The sequence below is a fragment of the Cynoglossus semilaevis genome, chromosome 10, assembly GCF_000523025.1.
Source record: "Cynoglossus semilaevis isolate Cse_v1.0 chromosome 10, Cse_v1.0, whole genome shotgun sequence".
Lineage (NCBI taxonomy): Eukaryota > Metazoa > Chordata > Actinopteri > Pleuronectiformes > Cynoglossidae > Cynoglossus > Cynoglossus semilaevis.
In genome coordinates, this window is record NC_024316.1 from 2,499,409 (window position 1) to 2,520,706 (window position 21,298).

The window sequence follows — 21,298 nt, forward strand, 5'->3', positions numbered from 1 at the left end:
CATAAAAAAACGTTTTTTTCCCTCCAGGTAAATCTTCTCTTCAGTCAGTTTAGAAAACTAACAGTTCTACTTTTGTAAATTTCCTCCATCTCCTTTAGCTGCTCAATGGTCACCCGTCAGATTCACCTCCTCGTAATTCTCCAGACATTTTTTAGGCCAGACTGATATGGACTGCAGGCTAGTCAAAAAACAAACAAAAAAAACTCCACATACTCTACATTAGGGGTGTAAAACATAAGGCCGGCGGGCCAATACTGGCCATCTAGGGGGTTTTGAAATTTAAAAAATGCAGAAACGCTCCATGTTGATGAGGTTTGTGTGAATATGCTTAATTTATACTTCTACTTTTTTTTGCATAGAAACTAAGGAGAAAAATATGGACTTATTGTTAGTTATAGGTATGATTGTAGGTTATGATTGTACTGGTCCGGCCCATATGACATCTAATCAGGCTGTATGTACCAAATGAGGTTCACACCCCTGATCTAAATCTCTTTTTCTTAAACTTTAAATGCTGAGACGTGAACCATCTGACCACCAAACATGTCAGCACCTGCACCTGAGATCTAAGACCCTGAACAGTTTTCCACTCAAGAACAGGGCAACTCAGCAAAGTAATGACCAAAGGTCAGTTTCTAGTGTCCAACTAACCTAATTCATCACCTGCACCGTTTAGCTCTTTAGTTTAAGGTAAATGTCACGATTAAGGTACAGTTCTTACAGATCGGTGTCGCAGACTCACCTGCCGATACCGGGCCCATGGTTCCGTTCTTCCCGGGTTTGGACTTGCTTCTCTTCAGCGTGTGCACCTGGTCGAGCACGCGCTGTTGTCCCGTACGTAGTCCGCTGTCGGACGGAAGCGCGAGCGAAGTGTCCTCCCCACTTCCAACAGTCGTGGCCGATCGCAGCGGCTCTGGAGTCATCATTTTATCCTATCCCGCCGATAATCCCACAGATGAATGATCTACTGCTGGACTGAAGACAGACCTAAACAGACCCGGACTGTACCTCTGAGTAGAAGTGAGACCCAGACAGCGACGATCTGATAGCTGCAGACAGAAGACCCGCCCCGTGCGATCACGCCCATCTAGGTGGAAAACACTTGATCTACAGGGAGGGAGAAGGGTGTGTGTGTGAAGACGTGCAAACACACACACACACAAGTGTGTGCGCACAAACACACACTAACACGACCAGGAACGCCCACACGTTTATCTCCACTCTTGATCTGCAACCACACCAACAGATCTGGGGTGAAAAAAGACAGATGTTGAAAAGTTCGCACCTCATAAAAAATTATATTTATAATATTAATATTTATAATAATATTAATAATAGTAATACAAATCATGCTGGCTGTTTGAATCATTTTGTACTTCTACAATTTAACGTTTGGCTTTATAGACAGTTAAACATTGAATAAACATTTCATTTTGTATTTTTTTTTAAATCTTACTAACTTAATCGTTTTTCTGTACATTTAAACATTTAAATGTATTACCATTCATAGCACAAACTTCGCGTGAATAAACAGGTGATTGTGTCGTCAAACCACACCTTTGTCAAACAGGGTTCACTCAATAATATTCTTCAAATATATACACACTGTAACTGGTTCCGTTGTTTCAGATGCATGACTTCGTGTCACATGTCCGTATTAACTAATGAGTTGTTGTTTTTTTGTTATTTTGTTTTTTTGCAAAGGACATGAACAAACACAATTGTTGTATATTTACTTATCTTCTTTCCAGCTCCTGCAGTTTACTTCGTTGGTTTTGATTGAATTGTGTTCCTCTGTTGCCCCCTTCATTATTGCGCCACATATGCTGATTGGGATTAATTGCCTCCAGAATAACTGCGTACTGTTGTCTGTATCGTCTATCATGGCATCATGAGGCTCCGTGTTCTTTCAATATGGCCTCCCACCGCCATGTTGGAAAGCTGCTGGAAACATTTTATGTCTAACTAAACCTAAATAAAGTAGAATTTTGTTATCTCGTCACAAGAAACAAATTTAAATTAAATTAAAATATCATTAAACAGCATGTTCATATTAACCTGAAAGTTATTCTCTACTACAAAAACATACATGCTAGCTAAGGGGGAAAAAAAAACTATTTCCGGTGTAATGACGCTACTGAGGCCTTCCGACTGTTACTTATATACTTATATGACTGATAAGTGGAGATACATTGGTTGAAACTGAGTTACCATACAGGAGTAGGATCGGACAACAGAGGCGATACTGCCCTCTGGTGGTCCAGACAAGTACTGCTACTTAAATCGAAGTAATAACGTTGAAAATAAGACCACAAAACTAGAGACTGACAGCTGATTGCGGTGTAATTTTATTGGTTCATAATACAAAATGTTCCATTAAATGACTTAAGTCCTAAAAAGATCTTATTCAAAAACAGCCGCCATTATGTCACAAAACATTTTTTTTTATATTCCACATATTAAAGAGAACCCTGCCAGCAGAGGGCGACGGTATAAGGTTATGTTGACTACAAAGGTGCCAAAAAAAAAAAAAAAAAAAAAAATTAAATAGTACAAGAAAATAATAGAAAAGTGTCAGTTGTAAAGTTTGCTAGTGTTTTTCCCGGTGTAAATCTATTGCAGGGCAGGTGACTACACAGAGGTTTTGTGACACTTATCATCTGAATACTGTTTGTGTTTAATTAAGTACCATTTTAAAGTAGTGTTCCTTACGTCAGTGCTGCTACAGAAAAAGGAAACCTGTCAGTATTTTCTGTTTGTACATGGTACTGATACATGAGCCTGGTCTTCCTGGAGTCCCTGCTGGCAGCCAAGTTTACACGTAATGCACAACAGGCCGGTTCTATTGGCAGGGGACAGTCAGCTTCTAAAAACTTTAAGAAATCCGTTAAAACTCATTTACAGTGGGTCTGGAGGTAGACATCCCAAAGGGCTAGTTCTGAAGCCGTCTTTACATTTTTTTTTCTCAAATAATAAAATTGTCATTGCCTTTGTGTCAACATAGTAGTGATCTGTCCATAAACAACAGAGCGTCTGACAACCGACGTGATGAGCGTTTTGTACGATATAAAAGTGACAGAATTCCGATCGATAACGTCACGGCTAAATATTATGCGGTGAAAAACTAGTAATACTCAAGTGTTGATAACATCCGCCAAAGTAACAATAGTTAAATTTCAATGACTTAAAAAAAAATAAATCTGTCTCGCTTTGCAACAAAAAATGCTAGTGATTAATTGCAAAGTACCAAAGGGGGGCGCCGTATCTTTCTGGTAATGACAGTACAGGAGAGGACAGAACTCTAGTAAAAGTAAGTCATAAGAGGTCAAAGTGGAATTTACCATTATTACAATAAATTACAAATTGTTTTAAATGAAGATAATTATGATATCAGGTTTTCCGTTGTACCCACGTCTCTTGAAGTGTTTTTTTTTAAAAGACTCACAAAGGGCTCGATACATTTTTAGTGTTAAAAAATGCTGCACATTTGGGTCATTTATCATTGACACCCCCCCCATGACTTTCGGCAGTACTGCACTTTAGCCTCGCATCTAATCTTAGTGGATATAAAAACTTCAGTGTCTAAATCCTTTTCAAAAACAGTTGCGCTCAAGAAAAAGAACAAAAAAACAAACAAAAAAACCCCAATCTCATTATCACAGCATGATGCGACATCATCACAGCAAGACTACTCATGGCCCGCAAATCATTTCAACAAAGAAGTAAACAAAGACCAACGTCTGGCCAAAAATATATCATCTATAGTCTTTGGAGAAAACAAAGCCGCTTGACTTTATAGTTCTTTTAGTGTTAACATAATGACAGAAAATGTTTGTTGAAATTATTTGAAGAACCAAAACTCGAGGATCTGCGACTGTGACTCTGAGATCATTCGCACATTTGCGAAAAAGATTTTCAATAGCCTCGAACGCATTCATTACCAAAGTTAGGTGATTTTTTTTTTTTGTTTGTCTTTAAACAATGACCATTGCTCAGAAACGTTGTTTTCTCTTGTTTTGCGTCTTTTAAAAAAGTCCATAAACATTAGTCGTTAACTAGTCGGTAAACGTGGTGCTGAGCTCCGTGTTCGCTCGTAGACACTTCGAAGACAAAGGCAACACAGAGGAGAGTTTCATGGGTCTCTCTGTTGGACACCACCTACAGGAGACAAAGAGAGGCACAGCAACAGTGTGAGGCGAACGCCCGGGATTTAGAAATACGTACCATAGTCGTATTTAGACAGACCTGCAGGATAGTGAAGTTCTCCAGGACACTATTCATCATGTACTTCTCTGGCAGATGTTTGAGTTTGTGTATGAAGTTGATCATATATTCACACATCGGCGAACGATGGATTCGGAAAACGAATTTTCCTCCGTCCAACTTAGCATATTCCGTCTACAGATCAAACAGAGCGAATTTTTTTGTTTTTAGTAATAATTATTTTACTATAGCGCCACCTTGGCCACTTAATGTTAATCACACTATAGATATAACATTACTCAGCGCTGGCGTGGCCCGGCTTAGATTTCTTACCTCCACCTTTTCTACCACCTGTTTTCCGAAAGAACAGACTTTGGTAGAAATGCTAATGCTGATGTTTTCTGTTCCACTGTAGCTACTGTTCACACCATAGAACGCTCCAGAACCGTCCTCCACATCACAGCTCAGGTCAGCCTATAGCAGCACACGCAACAAAAGCCTGGATTAGGCAAGAACTACAGTAAAGATTTTTGTTTTTATGTGGCTAATTGATAAATGCTCAGCCAATCTGATACAACTCTCAGCTTTTGCTGGTGATTTGACTTAAACAATATAAAGTGTCTGACCCAGAATTTGACCAGGAAGAAGGCACCCCGCGGCCCTTTTTCATACAGTTCCTTCAGACCTCCCTTCTTTTCAGCAAACTTGTCGTAGATCTGCCTCACATCTATTGATTCCAGGATTGGGTCGTCAAAGCTCGGGTTAGACGGACCCATGTGCACGAAAAGGTGTTGATGCTGTCAGGACGACAAAATAAGGAATCAGTAACAGCAGAACCAAATAATGGCTCTAAGTAAAAAAACGTCAAGACAAACGTCAGTACTGTATCTCTGTCTCTCTGTGTTTCCATGAAAGCAGAATATTCCAGGAGCCGGAGTTTGGCTGAGGCGATGGTTCGATCCTGCCACACAGAAGTGGTGACAGCAGCGGGGCGAGGTGGAGGTGGTGGAGGCCCAAATACTGAAGATAGACGAATAAGAAAGTGATTTAAGGAATGGTTAAAAAAAAAGTTTTTGACAGGAATGAGTCAGTTCAGACTTGTACTCACTGATTGGTGGAGGAACAGCAGCAGGACGAGTGGTGTACTGCAGCTGTGCAAAGGGTTTGACGCTGAAAGTAAAGCAAGAGCCATTAGCAACCGTAACAGATTAGAAGAAGAAAAACCAGTTCAATGCATTCTAACAGGAAACTGTTAGTGTTTTTAAAACTGCTCTCAACCCTTGGAGGAAAACAGAGATTTTAGCTCAGACGATCCCAAAAAGTGCTACTGCTGCCTCTTGTGGCCACACTGTAAATCTAAACAAAAAACAATAAAACATTTTTTATAAAGTGGAATAAAAATTTGGTCGAGGAAGTGAGTTATTCTCATGTCGTTAGACAGAATTAATAAAAAAAACCCCACATATTAATTATATATAATTAATAAAATAACAGCTAGCGTTATGTCAGTAAAACTTACTCCTGTGACAGTCCAGATTGTCCTGGTACCGAACCTGGCCAGAACTTCATCCACGGAGCATATTAAAATAGAAAAAGAAAAAAAACAAACAAATCATAAAAAAACAGGTTATGTTTCCATCGGTGAGAGTTTCACCAAGTGTGTTTACACGTGTGTTCGAGTCTCACTCTAACTGGTGGAGGAAACTGAGTCTGCGGCTTGACGACGGTAGCGGTAACGATCTGAGCCGAGGACAGATTGGCAACTGTCTGCAGAGCCTTGTCTTTGGAAACCTGGTCCTGAACAAGAAGAAAAAAATGAAGAAAAATTTAAAGAGAAAAATAAAAGGTAAAAAATGTATAAAAGTTCGGTTTCAGCAAGCAGCCAAACTTCCTTCAACATCCATTAGCAGTAGAGAAAGACAGCAGAAATGCGCAGTAGAGAACAGGGAGCAAACCTTAACAATGGCATGAATTCAACTAAAGCTTAAGCATAAACAGAAGAGATAAAAGCAGCGACTGCAAAGCACAAAGATTAAAACTGTTTAATTGGTAAACTTACCAAGTTCATGGCCTGAGACAGAAAAGACACAATAAGCAATTAACATTAATCATTAGCCAATCAACTCGCTCTCTATATATATTCAAAACAAGAACACAATCACTGAAATTCATGGAGGAAATCTGTGAATATAAACAGGGAAACAGCAGTTTGTTGGTCCACTGCTGGCTCCATCACTACGGTCAAATGCATACATTTTCTTTATGAACCTTTGTGTGGTTTAAATGTGTTTAAATGTGTGGTTATGCCCATGATGATGAAAATCAAATGTTGATTGTGACAGGCCATAATCTATAGCTACTTTTCACAAGATTTTCTATTGAACAGTTCAATACAACATTTTCATGTCCAATACTGATACTGCAACTCGGAGTATCCACTACTTTCTTTTCTCATCCGGTTGCTACTGGCTACCATTGCTGAGGTGATAGTGTCCCTGTTTAAGACATGTCGCACAAAGTTAGCTTGGCTATAGTTGTTTTTTTCAATCGCACAATTTTGACCAATATCAGAATGATACCAATCCCGAGTATCGGATCGAGCAATCTCTACTATTGATGGATACATTTTCTGATGGAGCTCTATGAGAACCATTTTTCAAACTCAAACTATCAAACTCAAGGCCCGGGAACCAAATGCGGTCCAAACTCAAGGCCCGGGGACCAAATGCGGTCGGTCAAGTAATTTTTTATGGCCCACGTGATTAATTGTAGAAACATTTATTAATATGTTATGGAGTAGTAACATCTATACAATCTTCCAATTACAACTGGAACTTTATGGCTGATGTGGCCCCCCGGTGAAAATGAGTTTGACATCCTTGCTCTAAACCAAGGGTCACCAACTATATTTGTCAGAGGTCCAGAATCGTTCTGTTAGATGTTTGACTTTAAGATGTTAGATGTTTGTTTTTTGTTAGATGTAGTATAGAAAATATTGTCCACTGTCCAAATCTGCTACCTTTTCCCTGTTTTCACACACACACACAACATATTGCTCACTCCTGACAAAAGCAAAAGTAAAAGAAATAAAACTTAACGTGAACTATAAGAAATCCTTTCATCCAACACTGACAATATTAACTACATTTGAAAATCCTGTAAATTAAACATGTCCTGGCTCAACAGGAGAGTTTCATTACAGGCTCTGGTAAAACCACAGAAAAGAGCTGTAATAGTGAAGACATTATTAGGATTGTGGGAAATGTTTCAGAATTAGAATGTGGAGATCAGACAGGAAAGAAAACCTCTGCTGGAGCTTAATTCTGCATCTGTAGCTTTTCATGTGCATGTGCATTAAAACCAAATCACATGAACATGCTTTGAGCCGTGCTTTTGTGCGTCATGCAACTGCCAATCTAAAGCCAAAAACTTAAAGTCTTAATTTTCTACTGACCTAAACATTGATGTTTTTTTTTGTCCCCAATTTTAACCAGGAAACAGTCCATTCCTCACACAACAACATTGTAGACAGTGGCTTGACAGGGGAGTCAAAAGGTCAGCCAAGGAAACATGTTGGTCACTTAAAGCCATGCCTTTTATCCAATGGGAACTCAACTGTTAATGCTTTTTTTAATGGCTATTCGTAACGACCTCTGTAACATCTAAGAATTGTGAGATGTTTTTCTGTTTCTTGTGTCCAGCAGGATGTGACTGCATCTCAACAACTCGTCGTCAAATCGACAGCACACTTCAAACTTACGACTAGAGTCTCAGCCCGAATGCAAATCATAACACTGTTGATTAAATCCCCAAGGACAATTTCTGAGATCATCCAAGGTTTTTGCAATGTCCAAAGCTATGTACTGAAGTAATCAGACTATTAAAGTTAAAGTTAAAGTTGCACCAAGCCTTGACATGCACGTGGAGGTGTTCTGCCCATTCAAAGCCGCCTGCAGCCATAGTTGTCAGTTCTCAAATTGTAAAGATTGGGATGTGATAAGTTCTAATGAAAAAAAAAAACAACCTTGGACCAGAAAGACATGCATAGAGGAGCCAAAGCAGAAGTAGTGAGACAGCTTGTACCTTCAGCTCAGACTGAAACTCACGAGCTTTTCTCTTAGCCAAGACCTGAAGGTGACTAGAGACCTGAAGAAAGACAGCAGGACGGAGTAGGAGGAAAAAAAGAGGAAAGAAGAAGAAGAAGAGCAACAGTGACTACAGAGGAAGGGGATTGGTTTTTATGGAGGAAACCCACCTTGATGTTGGCCTGGTATTCTCGTACCCTCTTACGTGCAAGAACCTGAATGTGACTTGACACCTAAAGCGCCAGGATTACAACCAAGACCATTTAATAACAACATTATCAACAGTAAAGTCCTGTCCATTTTTAAAGACACATACACCATGAGGTGATTGTACCTGTTTGCGGGTGCGCGTCTTTCCTGTTCGTAGCTTGATGTAGCGAGCGATCAGCTCGTTTCGACCTTTAATAGAGAGTATTTACATCGGAGAGTCAGACGAGAGGCCGTTCCTATTGGCGATAAAGTTTTGACAGACAGGATGTCTTCTTGTATTGAAGACACTCTTCAATCAAACTCGGAGACAAGATGTCACCTTACCGTACATCTTCCCCTCGTCTGAGAGGATGATCTTCCTGCGCCCGCAGGGTGGGTAGATGGCCAGAGCTTCCTGGAAACTCTGCTCAATGTCTGCACTCCACACCCCCTCTGGATCTCCATCCAGTCCGCGGTCAGCACTGTCCACCTGCTCTTCCCCGTCTGCATCTTCATGCTCCTCCTGCGCCCCATCAGGGCTGCCACGACAACTCCACTTCGACGCAATGATGACGGCTCCGCCCACAACTCACCTGCGACCAAAGGGAGGTTGTTGCAGTAAAATACAACAAAAAACAGCAGATGCCGCCTGAAACACTGACAGTTTCACAAGTGCTTTTTAATCTTAAAACAACCGAAACAAAAGTTCAATTATATTTCAAGCGCTTCCGACGTATTTTTTAGCACTTTTCTTGGCACTTCATAGCATTTAGTTGTTAGTCAGTATGTAGTTGTTAGCCCGTTAGCTGATTAGCCTGTTAGCATGTTGCTTTAATAGCCGATTAGCTTGTCTGCATTTATGGTGATTATAGTTGAATAGTTATTTAGCTTGTTGGCGTGTTTTTGTTAGCTTGTTTATTTGTTAAGAATACGAGCTTGAGAGCTGATAAAAACTTTTCTAAAGTTGTTTTCTGTCGCTGTTTCGGGTGTTGTGTTAAAGTTTTCGGGATTTCACAGCGTTGGGAAGCGCGGAATTGTAAAAGTGTTTTTTTGTTGTTGTTGTTGTTTATTCCACCTAAGCAGCGTATATGTTGTATAGAACAACACGCACATACATACACACGCACACAAAAACGGACACACTGACCGAACTGTGTCTGACCTGACTGCGGATCCGCGCCTCCTCTCTGCCGGTCACTGTGCCACTCGGTCCCCGCTAGTTTCGCTCTACGTTCAGGCTTCCTTAACGGATAAGAATTGCTTGAAACCCAAAAAATCACATCTAGAAAGTTGTTCAACGGGAACTAATGGAAAGTACAAAAGTTTTAATGAAAAACGATTGTACAAATCGCAGAGAAATCAGAAAGAATCAGAGGCGGCGCGTCGACAGGAAAAAGAAAAGTTCTTTGTAACTCCTCCCAGGACGACCCAACGCTAGTGTTTGTGTATTTCCGTGTGTGTGTGTTCGGTATAACTATACGTGTGGGAGCCATGTTTTTTAAAAACACTGCAGTTGTGAGGACACTTTGTTTCTTTGGGAACATATTGTGGGTCCCCACAAACCCAGAGGGTATTTTGAGATTCAAGATTCAGTTACTTTGAGGATTAGAATTAGGCTCAGGTTTGAGTAAGAGTCAACTTTAGTACTATACACGTGTTTGTCATATAAAAAGTATAGAAACAGACCAGGGATTGCATCATATTAAATTTGAAATGCTCACACCACGTTCGCACAATTAGAACTCCTATTCAAAACGTCCAGTACAGTAATACGGCGGCAAAACTCAAAACGCGCACACGAAAAGAACAGAGTGAGATGTCACCCAGTCAAACCCAGCTCTGAGTCGCTCACTCTTATCGACTGCAGCGACAAAAAGTCTCACAGATGACAAACACAGTGGACGGTCTGTCGTCATTCTAGGATCCACTGCAGCTGTTCCAATCTCACGGCAGAGTTCGACTTTAAAGCTGTACTGTAGGGTTAAAGTTAGTTAACCTGGCAACTGAGCAACATTCTAGAATTATAGGTTTGACTATTTCACCTAGGACAGGGCAAACTTTTGGTGGAAAACAAGAAAAAAAGTCAAGAGTATTTGTTCTGGGAACAGCTCAAGGAAAGGGTTTCTGCTCGGGGTGATTTCACATATGTCCACCGGAGGGCACCACTGTCTTAGTCAGTAACTCAGTAACTGTATTACCCATCCATCCACTAAGGCTGGAGCAATCCCAGCTGATCCAGATCTGTGATGTAGAATATTTTTATATGGAAACAAACTTTAGTTTTGCGTAAAAATGGAATCTGGGACAACCAAATCTTTATGTTATAAACACGTGAGAAATGAAATTTGAAATAAAATACACATCAGCAGGATTTGTTTCTAATTATGTCTCTTTACCTGTAGCCTTTCAAGTCCCTTTTTAATGTAAATCTTTTTTCCACAGGCCAACAACAAAAAGACCAAAATGTATGTGCTATAACATAGCGCATACACCGCTAATACTACAAATCCTGCCAGTATATAGGGCTGTATATACTGACGGGCCAACTCTAGTACACATTTGATATGATCTTGCGGGCCAAATATAATTACATCGCGGGCCAGATTTGGCCCCCGGGCCTGAGTTTGACCCGAGTGTACTAGATAATTAACCTCAATTTTGGGAGGATTGGGCTTGTTATTAGAGGTTCCAAGCAATTAATATAATATAATATAATATAATATAATATAATATAATATAATATAATATAATATAATATAATATAATATAATATAATATAATATAATATGTATCGCTTTGTAATTCTTATTGTGCACCACAGGTATGTGATAAGATTTATTTTTTTTAGATATAACGTGTAGTATTATGTGTGCGTGTTTACAGTAGGTCTTTTAAAGTGACAGAATAAGAGAATGAGTTCTTGTCCTCGAGTGACCTGGGCGTGAGCAGTTCAACACACTGTTATCGGCTTCAGCTAGCACGCTCAACAGCATGACGATGAGGAAAGCGACCATGATCAAACACATGATACACTGCCAATTAAAAAAAAAGAACAAGACTGACACTTCGACACACTTCCTGTGAAAAATCAAAACGACGCAGTTTTTTTAAAAAAAAAAGAGAAGAAAAATCAGAATTTTCAAAGAAAACTTTTCTTTTAAACAGAAGCTCTGGTACACATTTGTTGCTAAACATTCTACATTTTTCGACGTATTCTGTTGAATCCATTTACCGAGTTTGTTCCCTTTAAATCTGGCTTTAAAAGTCTAAAATCTAAAAAAAAAAAAAAAACCTCTGTTCATTTCCCTCTGTCTTTGTTTCTCCCAGTCATTGGCCCGCTGCCAAAAGAGGCAGGCCTCCTGCGTGCAGCTGAAACTTTTATAAGCTGAGCAGGAGGACCTGAGGAGAAAAGTATTCAAAGGAGAGAAAAGACGACAGAATTTGAAGGAGAAGACGGAGAGAAGGAAGTGAGAGATCCAGTCCCTCTCTCTTTCACTCTCTGCGTCTTTCCCTCCGTGATCATAAACAGTTTTCGCCCATCCATTGTTGGCAAATGATGAATGAGGAAGGAGCAGTGAAGGAGGAGAAAGAGAAGTAGGAGTGAGGTGAGAAGGAGGGAGGAGTCCCAGTTCAGAGAGTTCATCTGAGGTGAGGAAATAAATTCATAAACAACAAGAGTGACGTGATAGCCGAAGCCGTCCGACCTGAACTGGAGAAACTTGGTCTTCGTGTAGTCTGACTGAAAGACACACGTGCCACCAGGCTCTCCACTGTCAATCTGTGTTTTATTGGTTTTTTTCCTTCAAATGGGATCTGTCTTGACAAAGTGGACATCTTGATCAACTGAGGAGAACCTCGCATTACGGAGCCTCTAAACTTGTACAAAGGTTGAATTGGACCAAAGATTATGATTAAAAAAGCGGCAGTCTTGAACCCTGCTGGTGGCTGGCCGCACGTGTCCACTTGACTCAGTAAATCTTAAAGGCTGAGTCATCACAATTACAGCCTGTGATCACCTGGTAGTGTTTCTAACTCTGTTGTATCTGTGACTGTGGGGCTTTTTGACTCCTCCTCTTTTACCGTCCATCCTCCCGAGCACAACATCCCGCCTTCTTCTCTCTATGTCTCTCTCTCCTTGTCTCTCTCGCTCTCTCGCTCTCTCTGGGCATCTGTGCCAAAGTGGGCAGAACTGAGGCAGAATGGAGGCGAACAGGACCCGGGGCAGAGCAGAGGTCGATACAAAGCCTGGCCCAGGATGATGAAGTGTGTGTGAGTTAGTCGGCGTGTGTGTGTGTGTGTGTGTGTGTGTGTGTGTGTCTCTGTCACTCTGTGCGCGCAGGACAAACGTGCTCACGCCAGGAGGAGGGAATTGTAGGAAAGGGGTGTTGCTCTCAGAGGGTGTGCTGTGCTCAACTTTCCTCTCCCTCCTTCCCGCCATCACGTTCCTCCTTCTTCTTCTTCTTCTTCTAGTTTTATTTCTTTATATTTCTATTTTCTCCTCTCCTCCTCCACCACCAGTCCAGTGTGGCCTACACACAGACTACAGGTATTTCATCCATTTTCAACCCGTATCATCTAATTCTGCTGCCTTTCCCTCCTCCTCCCCTTCTCCTTCGCTGTCTCTGCCCTAACTCCTCTGGTTCTTTTCGTCCTTTTTTCCCGAGCTGGGTCCTCGTCCGACATTCAGTTTTTTCCTCGTCAAACGCGCCTTCTTGTCTTCGCATGCCACATCCCACTCCGCTCGCCGCCATTTTGGCTCGAAACAACATCTCGGGGAAAACTTTTTTAAAAAGCTCAGAGCTCAATGTGACTCCACATTGACCCTGTCCTTCTGTCCCCCCTCCCTGGGCCACCTTTCAGTGTCTCTCAACTCCCTCTGACCTCTCCTGTCCTTCCTCTGTGCTCACAGGACACCAGCAGCAGCAACAGTCCTCAGTAAACAGTCAGTCTGTTGAGTTGCTCCAGAGACAGGTGTCTCTCTTTTTTTGTGTGGGGACAGACAATAGGAAGAGGATGGTCTTTTTTGGCTTCTCTCTCAGAGATCAGACCGGAATAGTTTTCAGGTAAGTGTGTTCTCTGCTGCCGCCGCTGCTGCTGCGGTGGTTGTAATTCTTCTTTTAATCATGAGACAGAAACGAGGGACGGTATTTACTCTCCTGTTCTTCTACAGCTGCTTGTGACCCAGTGCTTTTTTTCTGTGTGAAAGGTTTGATGCCATTCCCCCCCCCCTTTTTTTTACGAATTTTTGTAATCAGAATTGGAATTGGAACCCCACTGTTATCATGATCTTAACGTAGGTGGGAGCTAAGATGGCGCCCTAATGCCACGTGTTTGGGAAACAATGGCGAAATAACCTTTTCACACGACCGACACTTTCCCTCGTCATCTCCTTCTCCCCGCAGAAAGACGTTCTTGATCGGTTTACGAGAAAAACAACGAGAAATCTTCGCATCAACAAGTGACACATGAGAGAGAAAAACAGAGGGAACAGGGCTGACAGGCAGAGACACAGAGGGAGGGAAGTGCACAGGCCCCGCCCCTCCTCTTTATCCTTAGATGAACTTATCGTGTTGCCTCATAATGTTTCTGAGTTTTTTTTCCCCTGCTGGAGAGGCAGCCGGCCTCACTTCCTGTATTCAGCCTCCTGTGATCTTATTGGCTCTCAGCTATGCTGACCCACCACCGCTTTTTACTGAGGCAACAGGAAGTCTCTGTGCTGTTACACAGGAAGCTGCAGCACACACACACACACACACACACACGCTGTAGCATACTTACACGCAGCAGTGCTCTGTAAAGCCCAAATTCGAAAAACATGCCGTTGCCTTTGCCTGGAAAAAAAAAGAAAGATATTATTTTATCATATTATAGAATCCAAATTGATCTCGCACAACACTGTAAGATAATCCAAACCAGTGCTTCTCAAAGTGTGGGGCGGGTCCCATTGGTGGGCAACGGAGACCTGACAGATGGGGCGGAAGTTTCCCAAGTTTTCAAGTGATGATGTCACGACTTCACTTTTATTTTATTTTTGAACTGTGCGTTATTTGATGTTGTTGTTTTTGAGTCGCTGTAAAATATGACGTCACTCGGTGTTAGTTGAATTCATTTGAAATGTTATTTGTTGGGATTTTTTGAGGCTGGGAAATCCCCCCCCACCCCCCTCCCCCCCGAGCGGGGAATGACCAAAGAAATTTGAGAGCCTCAGAGTCCACAGCCATCTGTGTTAGCCAGGAAATTCTCCAAGATTGTTTATAAACATATATATATAATTTTAGTTCTATATCTTATAATTTTTTTCTATTTTTTGCGTAGCTAAACAGGCTTAGGTCAACCGATTGTCCTGCAGACCGTCACAGATACTGGGTTTAAACATTCGGATGATAACAGTCATGTTTGACACAGCTGAAACATTGATCATATTCGGCTACGTCACTTGTCTTGGACGCTAATCGGATGGCGTTTCTGCGCTACGCAGATGTTGTGTTTACGTTTCCTAATAATCACATGGATCAGCCTTCGAATAAAGTGTCTGTTTTAGGTGTACATTCAGCACATTCAGCAGCGGTTTCTGCACTTGCGTGTTTATTTTTCTGTCCACCCCTTCAGAAGTGACTATTTGCAAAATCAAAAAAAAAAAAAAAAGAAAGCTGAGCACATCAGTGAATTATGTTGTTGCCAATGCACTGAAGTGAACGAACGAACGAACGTGAATAACCTTGTGTCTTCTCCTTTTTCGTTACTTCAGGAGTTTGATTCTGGAGAATCGTCTGCTGGAATAGAAAAACCACTGCTGTTCTCTGGGATGAGGTAGTAGATTGAATAGTTGTGAGGTTTCCTGACCTCGTTGTAGGATAACTATACAATCTACTGTCTTTTCCAAGGAAACAGCTAAGTCGTCACAGACACAGCAGACGCTACAGTAGCCAGTTAAACCAATTCTGCTCTGTGACTAGGATTTTTCTTTTTTTTTTTTTGGTAGTTACAGGAGGGCGTTGCAGGGTTGATGTCGATGCTTGAAAGAGCTCACTGTCAAAGCTAAACTTTGGCTACAGCTCAGGACCTCAAACGTATCAATACCAAGGCTAGCTCAACAGAATATCGCACTCCTCTACACCACACTGTGACTGAACTTTATTTTTTGGCAATTGATAATAAATAGGGATGGTCGATAATATCGGACAACTGATATTATCGGCCCAATATTAGCATAATTATGTAATTCTATGTAAATATCGTTATCAGTTTTTCCTCCGATAATGAAACCCCAGTAATGCAATACCTGGGTTTTGCCAAATGAAGTGTGCCCTTAAAATAGTTTTGGGGGAAAAACGGCTGTATATGAAAGTGAAAGTCACTAGATGGCAGTGTTGCAGCTCCCTAATGTGTTGCAGACATCCCTAATAATAGACAAACATAAACAGAAAGAGTCTGAATTTAATTTGGTTTATACAAGTATTTTCCGCATCTACACATACGTACCCATGAATGTCTAAAAAAAAAAAAGCGGAAATAGAAAAATCTCTTGAGAATACGCTTAGGTTACTTTTTTAGTAAATTAATGCAAACTCTCCTTTTGTCAGTAATCACAGGACACAGTCATTTCATGACATCTGACCTCCAAACTGGGCTCTCTCAGGGTGAGGTAGTAGGTTGTATAGTTTGGTGGGCTCAAACCCTGCTCAGGTGATAACTATACAATCTATTGCCTTCCCAGAGGAGTTCGCTGATGCTCATCATCACTTTTAAAGTTTCTACATATCAAGATTCAAATGTGTTTTTGAAATAAATCAATTTGGTTTAAGGTACTATTTGAACATTTTTGTTTTATCACGTTTTTCTGCCTAGATTTAAAGATCCAGGAAACAAGAAAGTACATAAACAAAGTGTTGGTAATTTTTAGTATATTATATAGTTGTACTGCTACATTTGTGTTTGTATATTTGTTTATTCTAATTAGAAAAAAATTACGGGTCATTTGGAATATTTAAAATACTTATGTTGAATTTTTTTCATGCTCATGTGTCAGTTATGTTGCTTAAGCCAAAAAACTTTTTAAATTTTGTTTTTTATAAATATATAATATTTGACTTGTGTGTGTTTTTGTGTATTTTTATGTGTGCGTGCGTGTGTAGTGAGATACACCCCCCAAGTTGATATGACTGATACAGTAACAGGCATCTAAGATTGTTATCAACCATTTACTGGATTAGTTTGCATAAACTTTGCCTGTGTGTATTTTTATACGCGAGTGTCTGGTTCAGTTAACAATCTGTGTTTGCATGGATCTTTCAAGAGACATAAGGATGATTTGCATGGATCTTTCAAGAGACATAAGAACGAAAAAAAAAAAGAAAAAAAAAGTCTTTTCTCATTTGATTTATAGAAAGAAAAACTGAAAACAAAAACATACACGTAAATAATAACAATAAACACAAAAACAAACAGCAAAGCGACCAAAACACACTCACACGTTTGGTTCTAATTCTACTTATAAAGTAGATAAAAAAAGCCAAAACCTTTTGAGATGTATTTACATATTTCTCATTCCTGTTTGGTTCACGTGTATCTGGGTGCAGCTTTTTACAAATACTCAGTATTCATTTAGTCTTTCCCACAGATTCAGAATCAGCAGGTTGTGTCGTCATCTACAGTTACAGCAGTACTCAAGTAGTGGGGCGTGTCCCCCTGGGGGGGGCGCTAGGGGCTTCCAATGGAATATGGAACCCTGGACATAAGTGTACCACTGCTGTAATGCTTGAATGATAAAAAACCTCCAGTCACTAGGTGGCAGCATCTCATACAGTGGTTTGTACGGATAAAAATATACCTGTTATCAGGTTCAGTGTTTCAATTCGTGGCGGTGTGGATCGGAAGGGGCGGGGGTGTGAAAACATTGGGGCGTGAGAGAAAATAACTGAGAAGCACTGATTGGCTAATAGTGGAGGCTGCCTGCTGTAGATGAATGAATGGCCTTTTTAAGGTGCTTTTTCTGAGGTTGTGCTATGAACAAGCAGTTTCTCACTTGGTTTCCTCCTACGCTGAGTCTGTCACCTTTAACCTTTAACGACCGGACCCACGTTGGCTTTCCCTTTTCCCGTCCTCATCGGTCAGCTTCCTTCGCTCTGTCCGAGTCTCCCTGCAGACCTCTCAGTGTCTTCTCGTCGAAACGATACGTCAGCTTCCTCTTCACCTTCTGAATCTCGCCGGTGCGGGAGTAGTTTCTGAGCGCGCGCGTCATCTTCTGGTAGGTCATGGTCTTGCGGTTGCCCTTGCGCCGGCCCCAGAGCTGCGCCAAGCGCTCCTTGTTCTGCGAGGAGAACTGGAAGGTACCAGAAGACGACTGTACCCACCAGATGCAGCTGCGCATGGACGGAGTCTGGAGCATCTCAAACAGGAACTGGAACAAACGCACCTTCCTCTTACCTGCTGAGGGTTAAAGCAAACAGGACTGATGAAGAGTTCTGCTGAAGGTGAGTGCATATGTGTGTGTGCATGGGTGTATCTGAACCTAATAGTGGAGCCACAGTCAGAGCATCCCGGGCCTTCCGGCACCCTCTGTCAGTGGAATCCTGATAGTCCTGATAGTGGGAACAGCTGGACCCAGAGTCTGAGTCAGTGTTGGCAGAATAGACAACGTGATCCTGTTAAATAAGGCAAAAACGTCAAAAAGGGACTGTTCCATTTTTTTAATAACACAGGTTTATAATTTTTACACATTTGTCGTACAGAGATAATACCAGCGATGTCCGTTACTGTCGGCTCGATATTAGCATAAATATGTAATATCTGTAAGAATCGGTATCAGTTTTTCCTCCGATAACGAAACCCCAACAATGCAATACAGAATAGGTGTGGATGAAAATGGGGAAAAACGGCTGTATATGAAAGTCAAAGTCACTAGATGGCAGCATTGCAGCTCATTTTATTATTCTATTTTAGCCAGCAACTCAATACAGTGGTTTGTAAACAAATAAATCATTTTTTGTCCATGTTTCAAACCATATTGGCATATCGGCAAAAAGTTAATATCGGACAAGTTTTACTACAGTAAAATACTAATACAGTTATTGTATTTTTAAATTAAAATTGATCACAGTGTCAGGCGGATCTGTTTAACAGGAAAGTAAAAGAATAGTTCTTGTTCTTTTATGGACTTCGGTGTGTAGACTAAGAGCTTTGGTGTTATTTAATGACTGAGAGCTAAAGATTTAATGAAAGGGTTAATAAAAAAAACTGACCCACTGGTAAGGATGCCAGGCCGGGGCCGCAGCTTGATCTTCACCTTCCTTGTGCGGCGTTTGAGAGCCACAGTGCCACTCATACGCATGCTGACCCGCGCAGCTGTTCTCTGTAGAGACAGGCAGAGTTAGCCATACACTAAAATACGAAAAAGTACAAAAAGTAGGGGGTACTCAGCCTTTGGGGTGAGGGAAAGGGGGTGGGGGGGGGTGCAGCAGAAAGAGTTTGGGCTCCACTGTACTCACCTATGACCCTGCTGCCTGTGTAGAGCAGCTGTTGACCTGTGGTGACCTGGTATGAGCCCGAACTGTACGTTTGTGTGACTTCCAGCGAATGCTCCTGAAGATACTCCTCGATGACCTCCAGATCCACGTCTGGACATGTAGAGGGCGCTGCTGCGTTCCAGGTTCCGTGACCTCCGGGTATCCTGACCTCAGTTACGAAGGCCATCTGATTTAGCATCATCAGATAATCATAAAAAAAAAAAAAAAAAAAAGATTCATTTATCAGGCATAAGATTAAAAAAAAGACAATTTCTTTTGGTGTTATTACTGATAAAACTGCACTATTTCTATTTATCTAGAAAAAAGGAACTGATGTCTGCCTCACACACACATTATGCTATTATTTAAATAATATATATACAAATATGGAAAAAGAATAAGCTGACCTCAGTTATGAAGATAAGATCATCAGATAATATTCATCATCATCATCATCAAATAATAATAAAAGTCTGCTTCATTTGTCAGACAGGAAGATTTTTTTTTTTACTGACAAAACTATAACTTTTACTGACAGTATTTCTATTTATTAAGAACATTGGAACTGATGCCTGCCGCATACACATCATGTCATTATTGAAAAAAAAAAATAAGTTGACAAAGATTTAACTAAATATATTAGAGAAAAACACAAACAAAGTAGAGAAAAAAAATATATGTAACCCATCTATCTTTGTTTCTTTTTTAATGTAAAAAAAGAATGAACAGATCAGCCCTGCTCTATGATTGTTGATCTACGTTGTCGGCAGACCTGGTTTCCTATTTGTGTGTTTGTAAATGAGCTCCACCGCAAAACTGGGACTGTGTGTGTTTTTAGCTTTGACTAACAAATGTATGCAAGTGTGCATCGGCTCAGCGTCACATCATTACTGCTGATAAGATTTTATTATTAAGGTTTGTTGTTTTCATCCGGCTCATGTTATTTCCAAACTGTTTAAATGTTAAATTTGTTTTATTTATTTATATCATAACATTTTTTTTCTTTAGCAACAAGTTAACTTAATTCATCCATTGTGTAGTTGTTGTTTTATGTATTTTATCATTATATTTTTGTACATGTTTTTTTTAACATAATGCCTACAAGGTTAAAAAAATCAAGGTTAAAATAAGTTTTGCCTGAAAATGAATTCCAAAGTAAAGTTTAAGGAAAAACATAGATAAAATATTGAACCTTTGTATAATGAAAATTGCAGTTTTGAGGGTTGTAACAATAAAAAACTCAAATGAAAGGAATTCAACTCACCGTCTCCATTGTTGTTAGTCTGCTTTAACCTGAAACGGAAACAGAAGTATTTGAAGCTCAGATTAAACTATTAAAACATAAAAATAAAATCAAATAAAATCCACATACCTGTCAGACTGTGACGCGCACTCTCTCTCTCTGTTCTTCATGCACCGACTGGGGGGTTAAAACTGCCAGCGTGAATGTTCACCTGTGAGATACTAACTGTCTCCACCTGTCTAATATAACGCTGAGACTCCACCCATTCCCAACCTGTGATAGGAGCATTATTACAGACCACATTAACTTTCTGAAAATGGAGCAAAAACTAAATAAGTCAATCACTTGGTCTTACAATTGTTTTTACTGGTGTGTGAACTGGGAAAATGAATTTAGTTTTTAATTAATAATTACATTAAATTAATAATAATTTGCCGTTTTAAAAGATGGCATTTATGTAATTGTATATACTATATACTTGTACTACCATGTACACACACCTGTAATGTCCTTGCTAAACTGTCATGGTTAAAGCAGCAAAATGTCAGAGAGAAATATCACCGCACACACCTTTGCTAGAAACAAATAGTTACCTGGAAATATTGTAAACCAGGGAGGTCCAATAAGGAGATCGGGATCTACCAGTAGATCGCAAAGGGAGTACTGGTAGATCATATAAATATATTTTTTATATTAAATCTCTAGGACTAGATCAGCAACAATACGAGTATTGAATCATACTGTGCCATACGGCTACAGCTATTTAATCACAATATACAGCTCATATATATTAAATATTATTAACATGGGCGGATCACTTTAGTCTGGTCATTTGAAAAGTAGCTCCCAAGCCAACAAAGTGTGGACACCCCCTGTTGTAGACCGAAGGCCATTACAACAGATTTTTACAACACACACGTCGTTGCAGCTCTGATCTCAGATCTGTCACTGAATTTTATTAACATTACTAATTAAATCCCAAATGTCTTCATTAATTCATTTCCTCAGTTCACTGAACTGAAAAATTGAAAGTCCAGTTAGAGATTAGAACAGAATCAAGTTTGTGAAGTCCT

General features: G+C 40.3%; 2 protein-coding genes and 2 long non-coding RNA genes across 8 annotated transcripts in view; 2 read left to right on the forward strand and 2 right to left on the reverse strand.

The window, feature by feature from the left end:
• Positions 1-2,206, reverse strand: part of pkp1a (plakophilin 1a) — a 19,977-nt gene extending 17,771 nt beyond the window's left edge. The window contains exons 1-2 of one of the 3 annotated variants that reach the window (XM_025059275.1): positions 2,059-2,206; positions 743-1,971 (exon numbers count right to left, since the gene is read on the reverse strand). In XM_025059275.1, coding sequence (XP_024915043.1) covers positions 743-926 — 184 coding nt within the window. In that variant the 5' untranslated portion in view covers positions 927-1,971; positions 2,059-2,206. Of the gene's footprint in view, positions 1-742 lie in introns of all 3 variants that reach the window. The other 2 variants (XM_025059276.1, XM_008318111.3) reach the window with 2 other exon arrangements.
• Positions 2,207-2,335: 129 nt separating this feature from the next.
• On the reverse strand, positions 2,336-10,023 carry LOC103384553 (transcriptional enhancer factor TEF-5-like). 3 transcript variants are annotated; one of them, XM_025059277.1, is made up of 13 exons: positions 9,640-10,023; positions 8,823-9,070; positions 8,623-8,687; positions 8,459-8,521; positions 6,263-6,274; positions 5,890-6,000; positions 5,723-5,766; positions 5,312-5,373; positions 5,087-5,223; positions 4,830-5,000; positions 4,537-4,677; positions 4,246-4,398; positions 2,336-4,158 (listed from the first exon to the last, which is right to left on the reverse strand). In XM_025059277.1, exons 2-13 carry the CDS (start codon positions 8,827-8,829, stop codon positions 4,045-4,047), a joined length of 1,080 nt encoding a protein of 359 aa, XP_024915045.1. In that variant the 5' UTR covers positions 8,830-9,070; positions 9,640-10,023; the 3' UTR covers positions 2,336-4,044. The 3 variants fall into 3 exon arrangements, with proteins under 3 accessions (XP_024915045.1, XP_024915046.1, XP_024915047.1); XM_025059278.1 differs by lacking the exon at positions 6,263-6,274 and having other exon boundaries at positions 9,640-10,019; XM_025059279.1 differs by lacking the exons at positions 8,459-8,521; positions 8,623-8,687; positions 8,823-9,070; positions 9,640-10,023 and adding an exon at positions 8,228-8,442.
• Positions 10,024-12,752: 2,729 nt separating this feature from the next.
• On the forward strand, positions 12,753-16,791 carry LOC112487646 (uncharacterized). Its single transcript, XR_003050939.1, has 2 exons — positions 12,753-13,540; positions 15,226-16,791. It is a non-coding gene; the product is annotated as an uncharacterized LOC112487646 (long non-coding RNA).
• A 1,048-nt stretch (positions 16,792-17,839) lies between these two features.
• Positions 17,840-19,215, forward strand: LOC112487647 (uncharacterized). Its single transcript, XR_003050940.1, has 2 exons — positions 17,840-17,950; positions 19,050-19,215. It is a non-coding gene; the product is annotated as an uncharacterized LOC112487647 (long non-coding RNA).
• Positions 19,216-21,298: the final 2,083 nt, after the last annotated feature.

What these genes read in the sequence shown, in the direction of transcription:
- LOC103384553 (XM_025059277.1), bottom strand. An exon ending in AGACGCGCACCCGCAAACAG is followed by an intron (nt 8,522 to 8,622) that starts GTACAATCACCT and finishes CTGGCGCTTTAG; the next exon opens with GTGTCAAGTCACATTCAGGT. An exon ending in CACAGAGAGACAGAGATACA is followed by an intron (nt 5,001 to 5,086) that starts GTACTGACGTTT and finishes TCGTCCTGACAG; the next exon opens with CATCAACACCTTTTCGTGCA.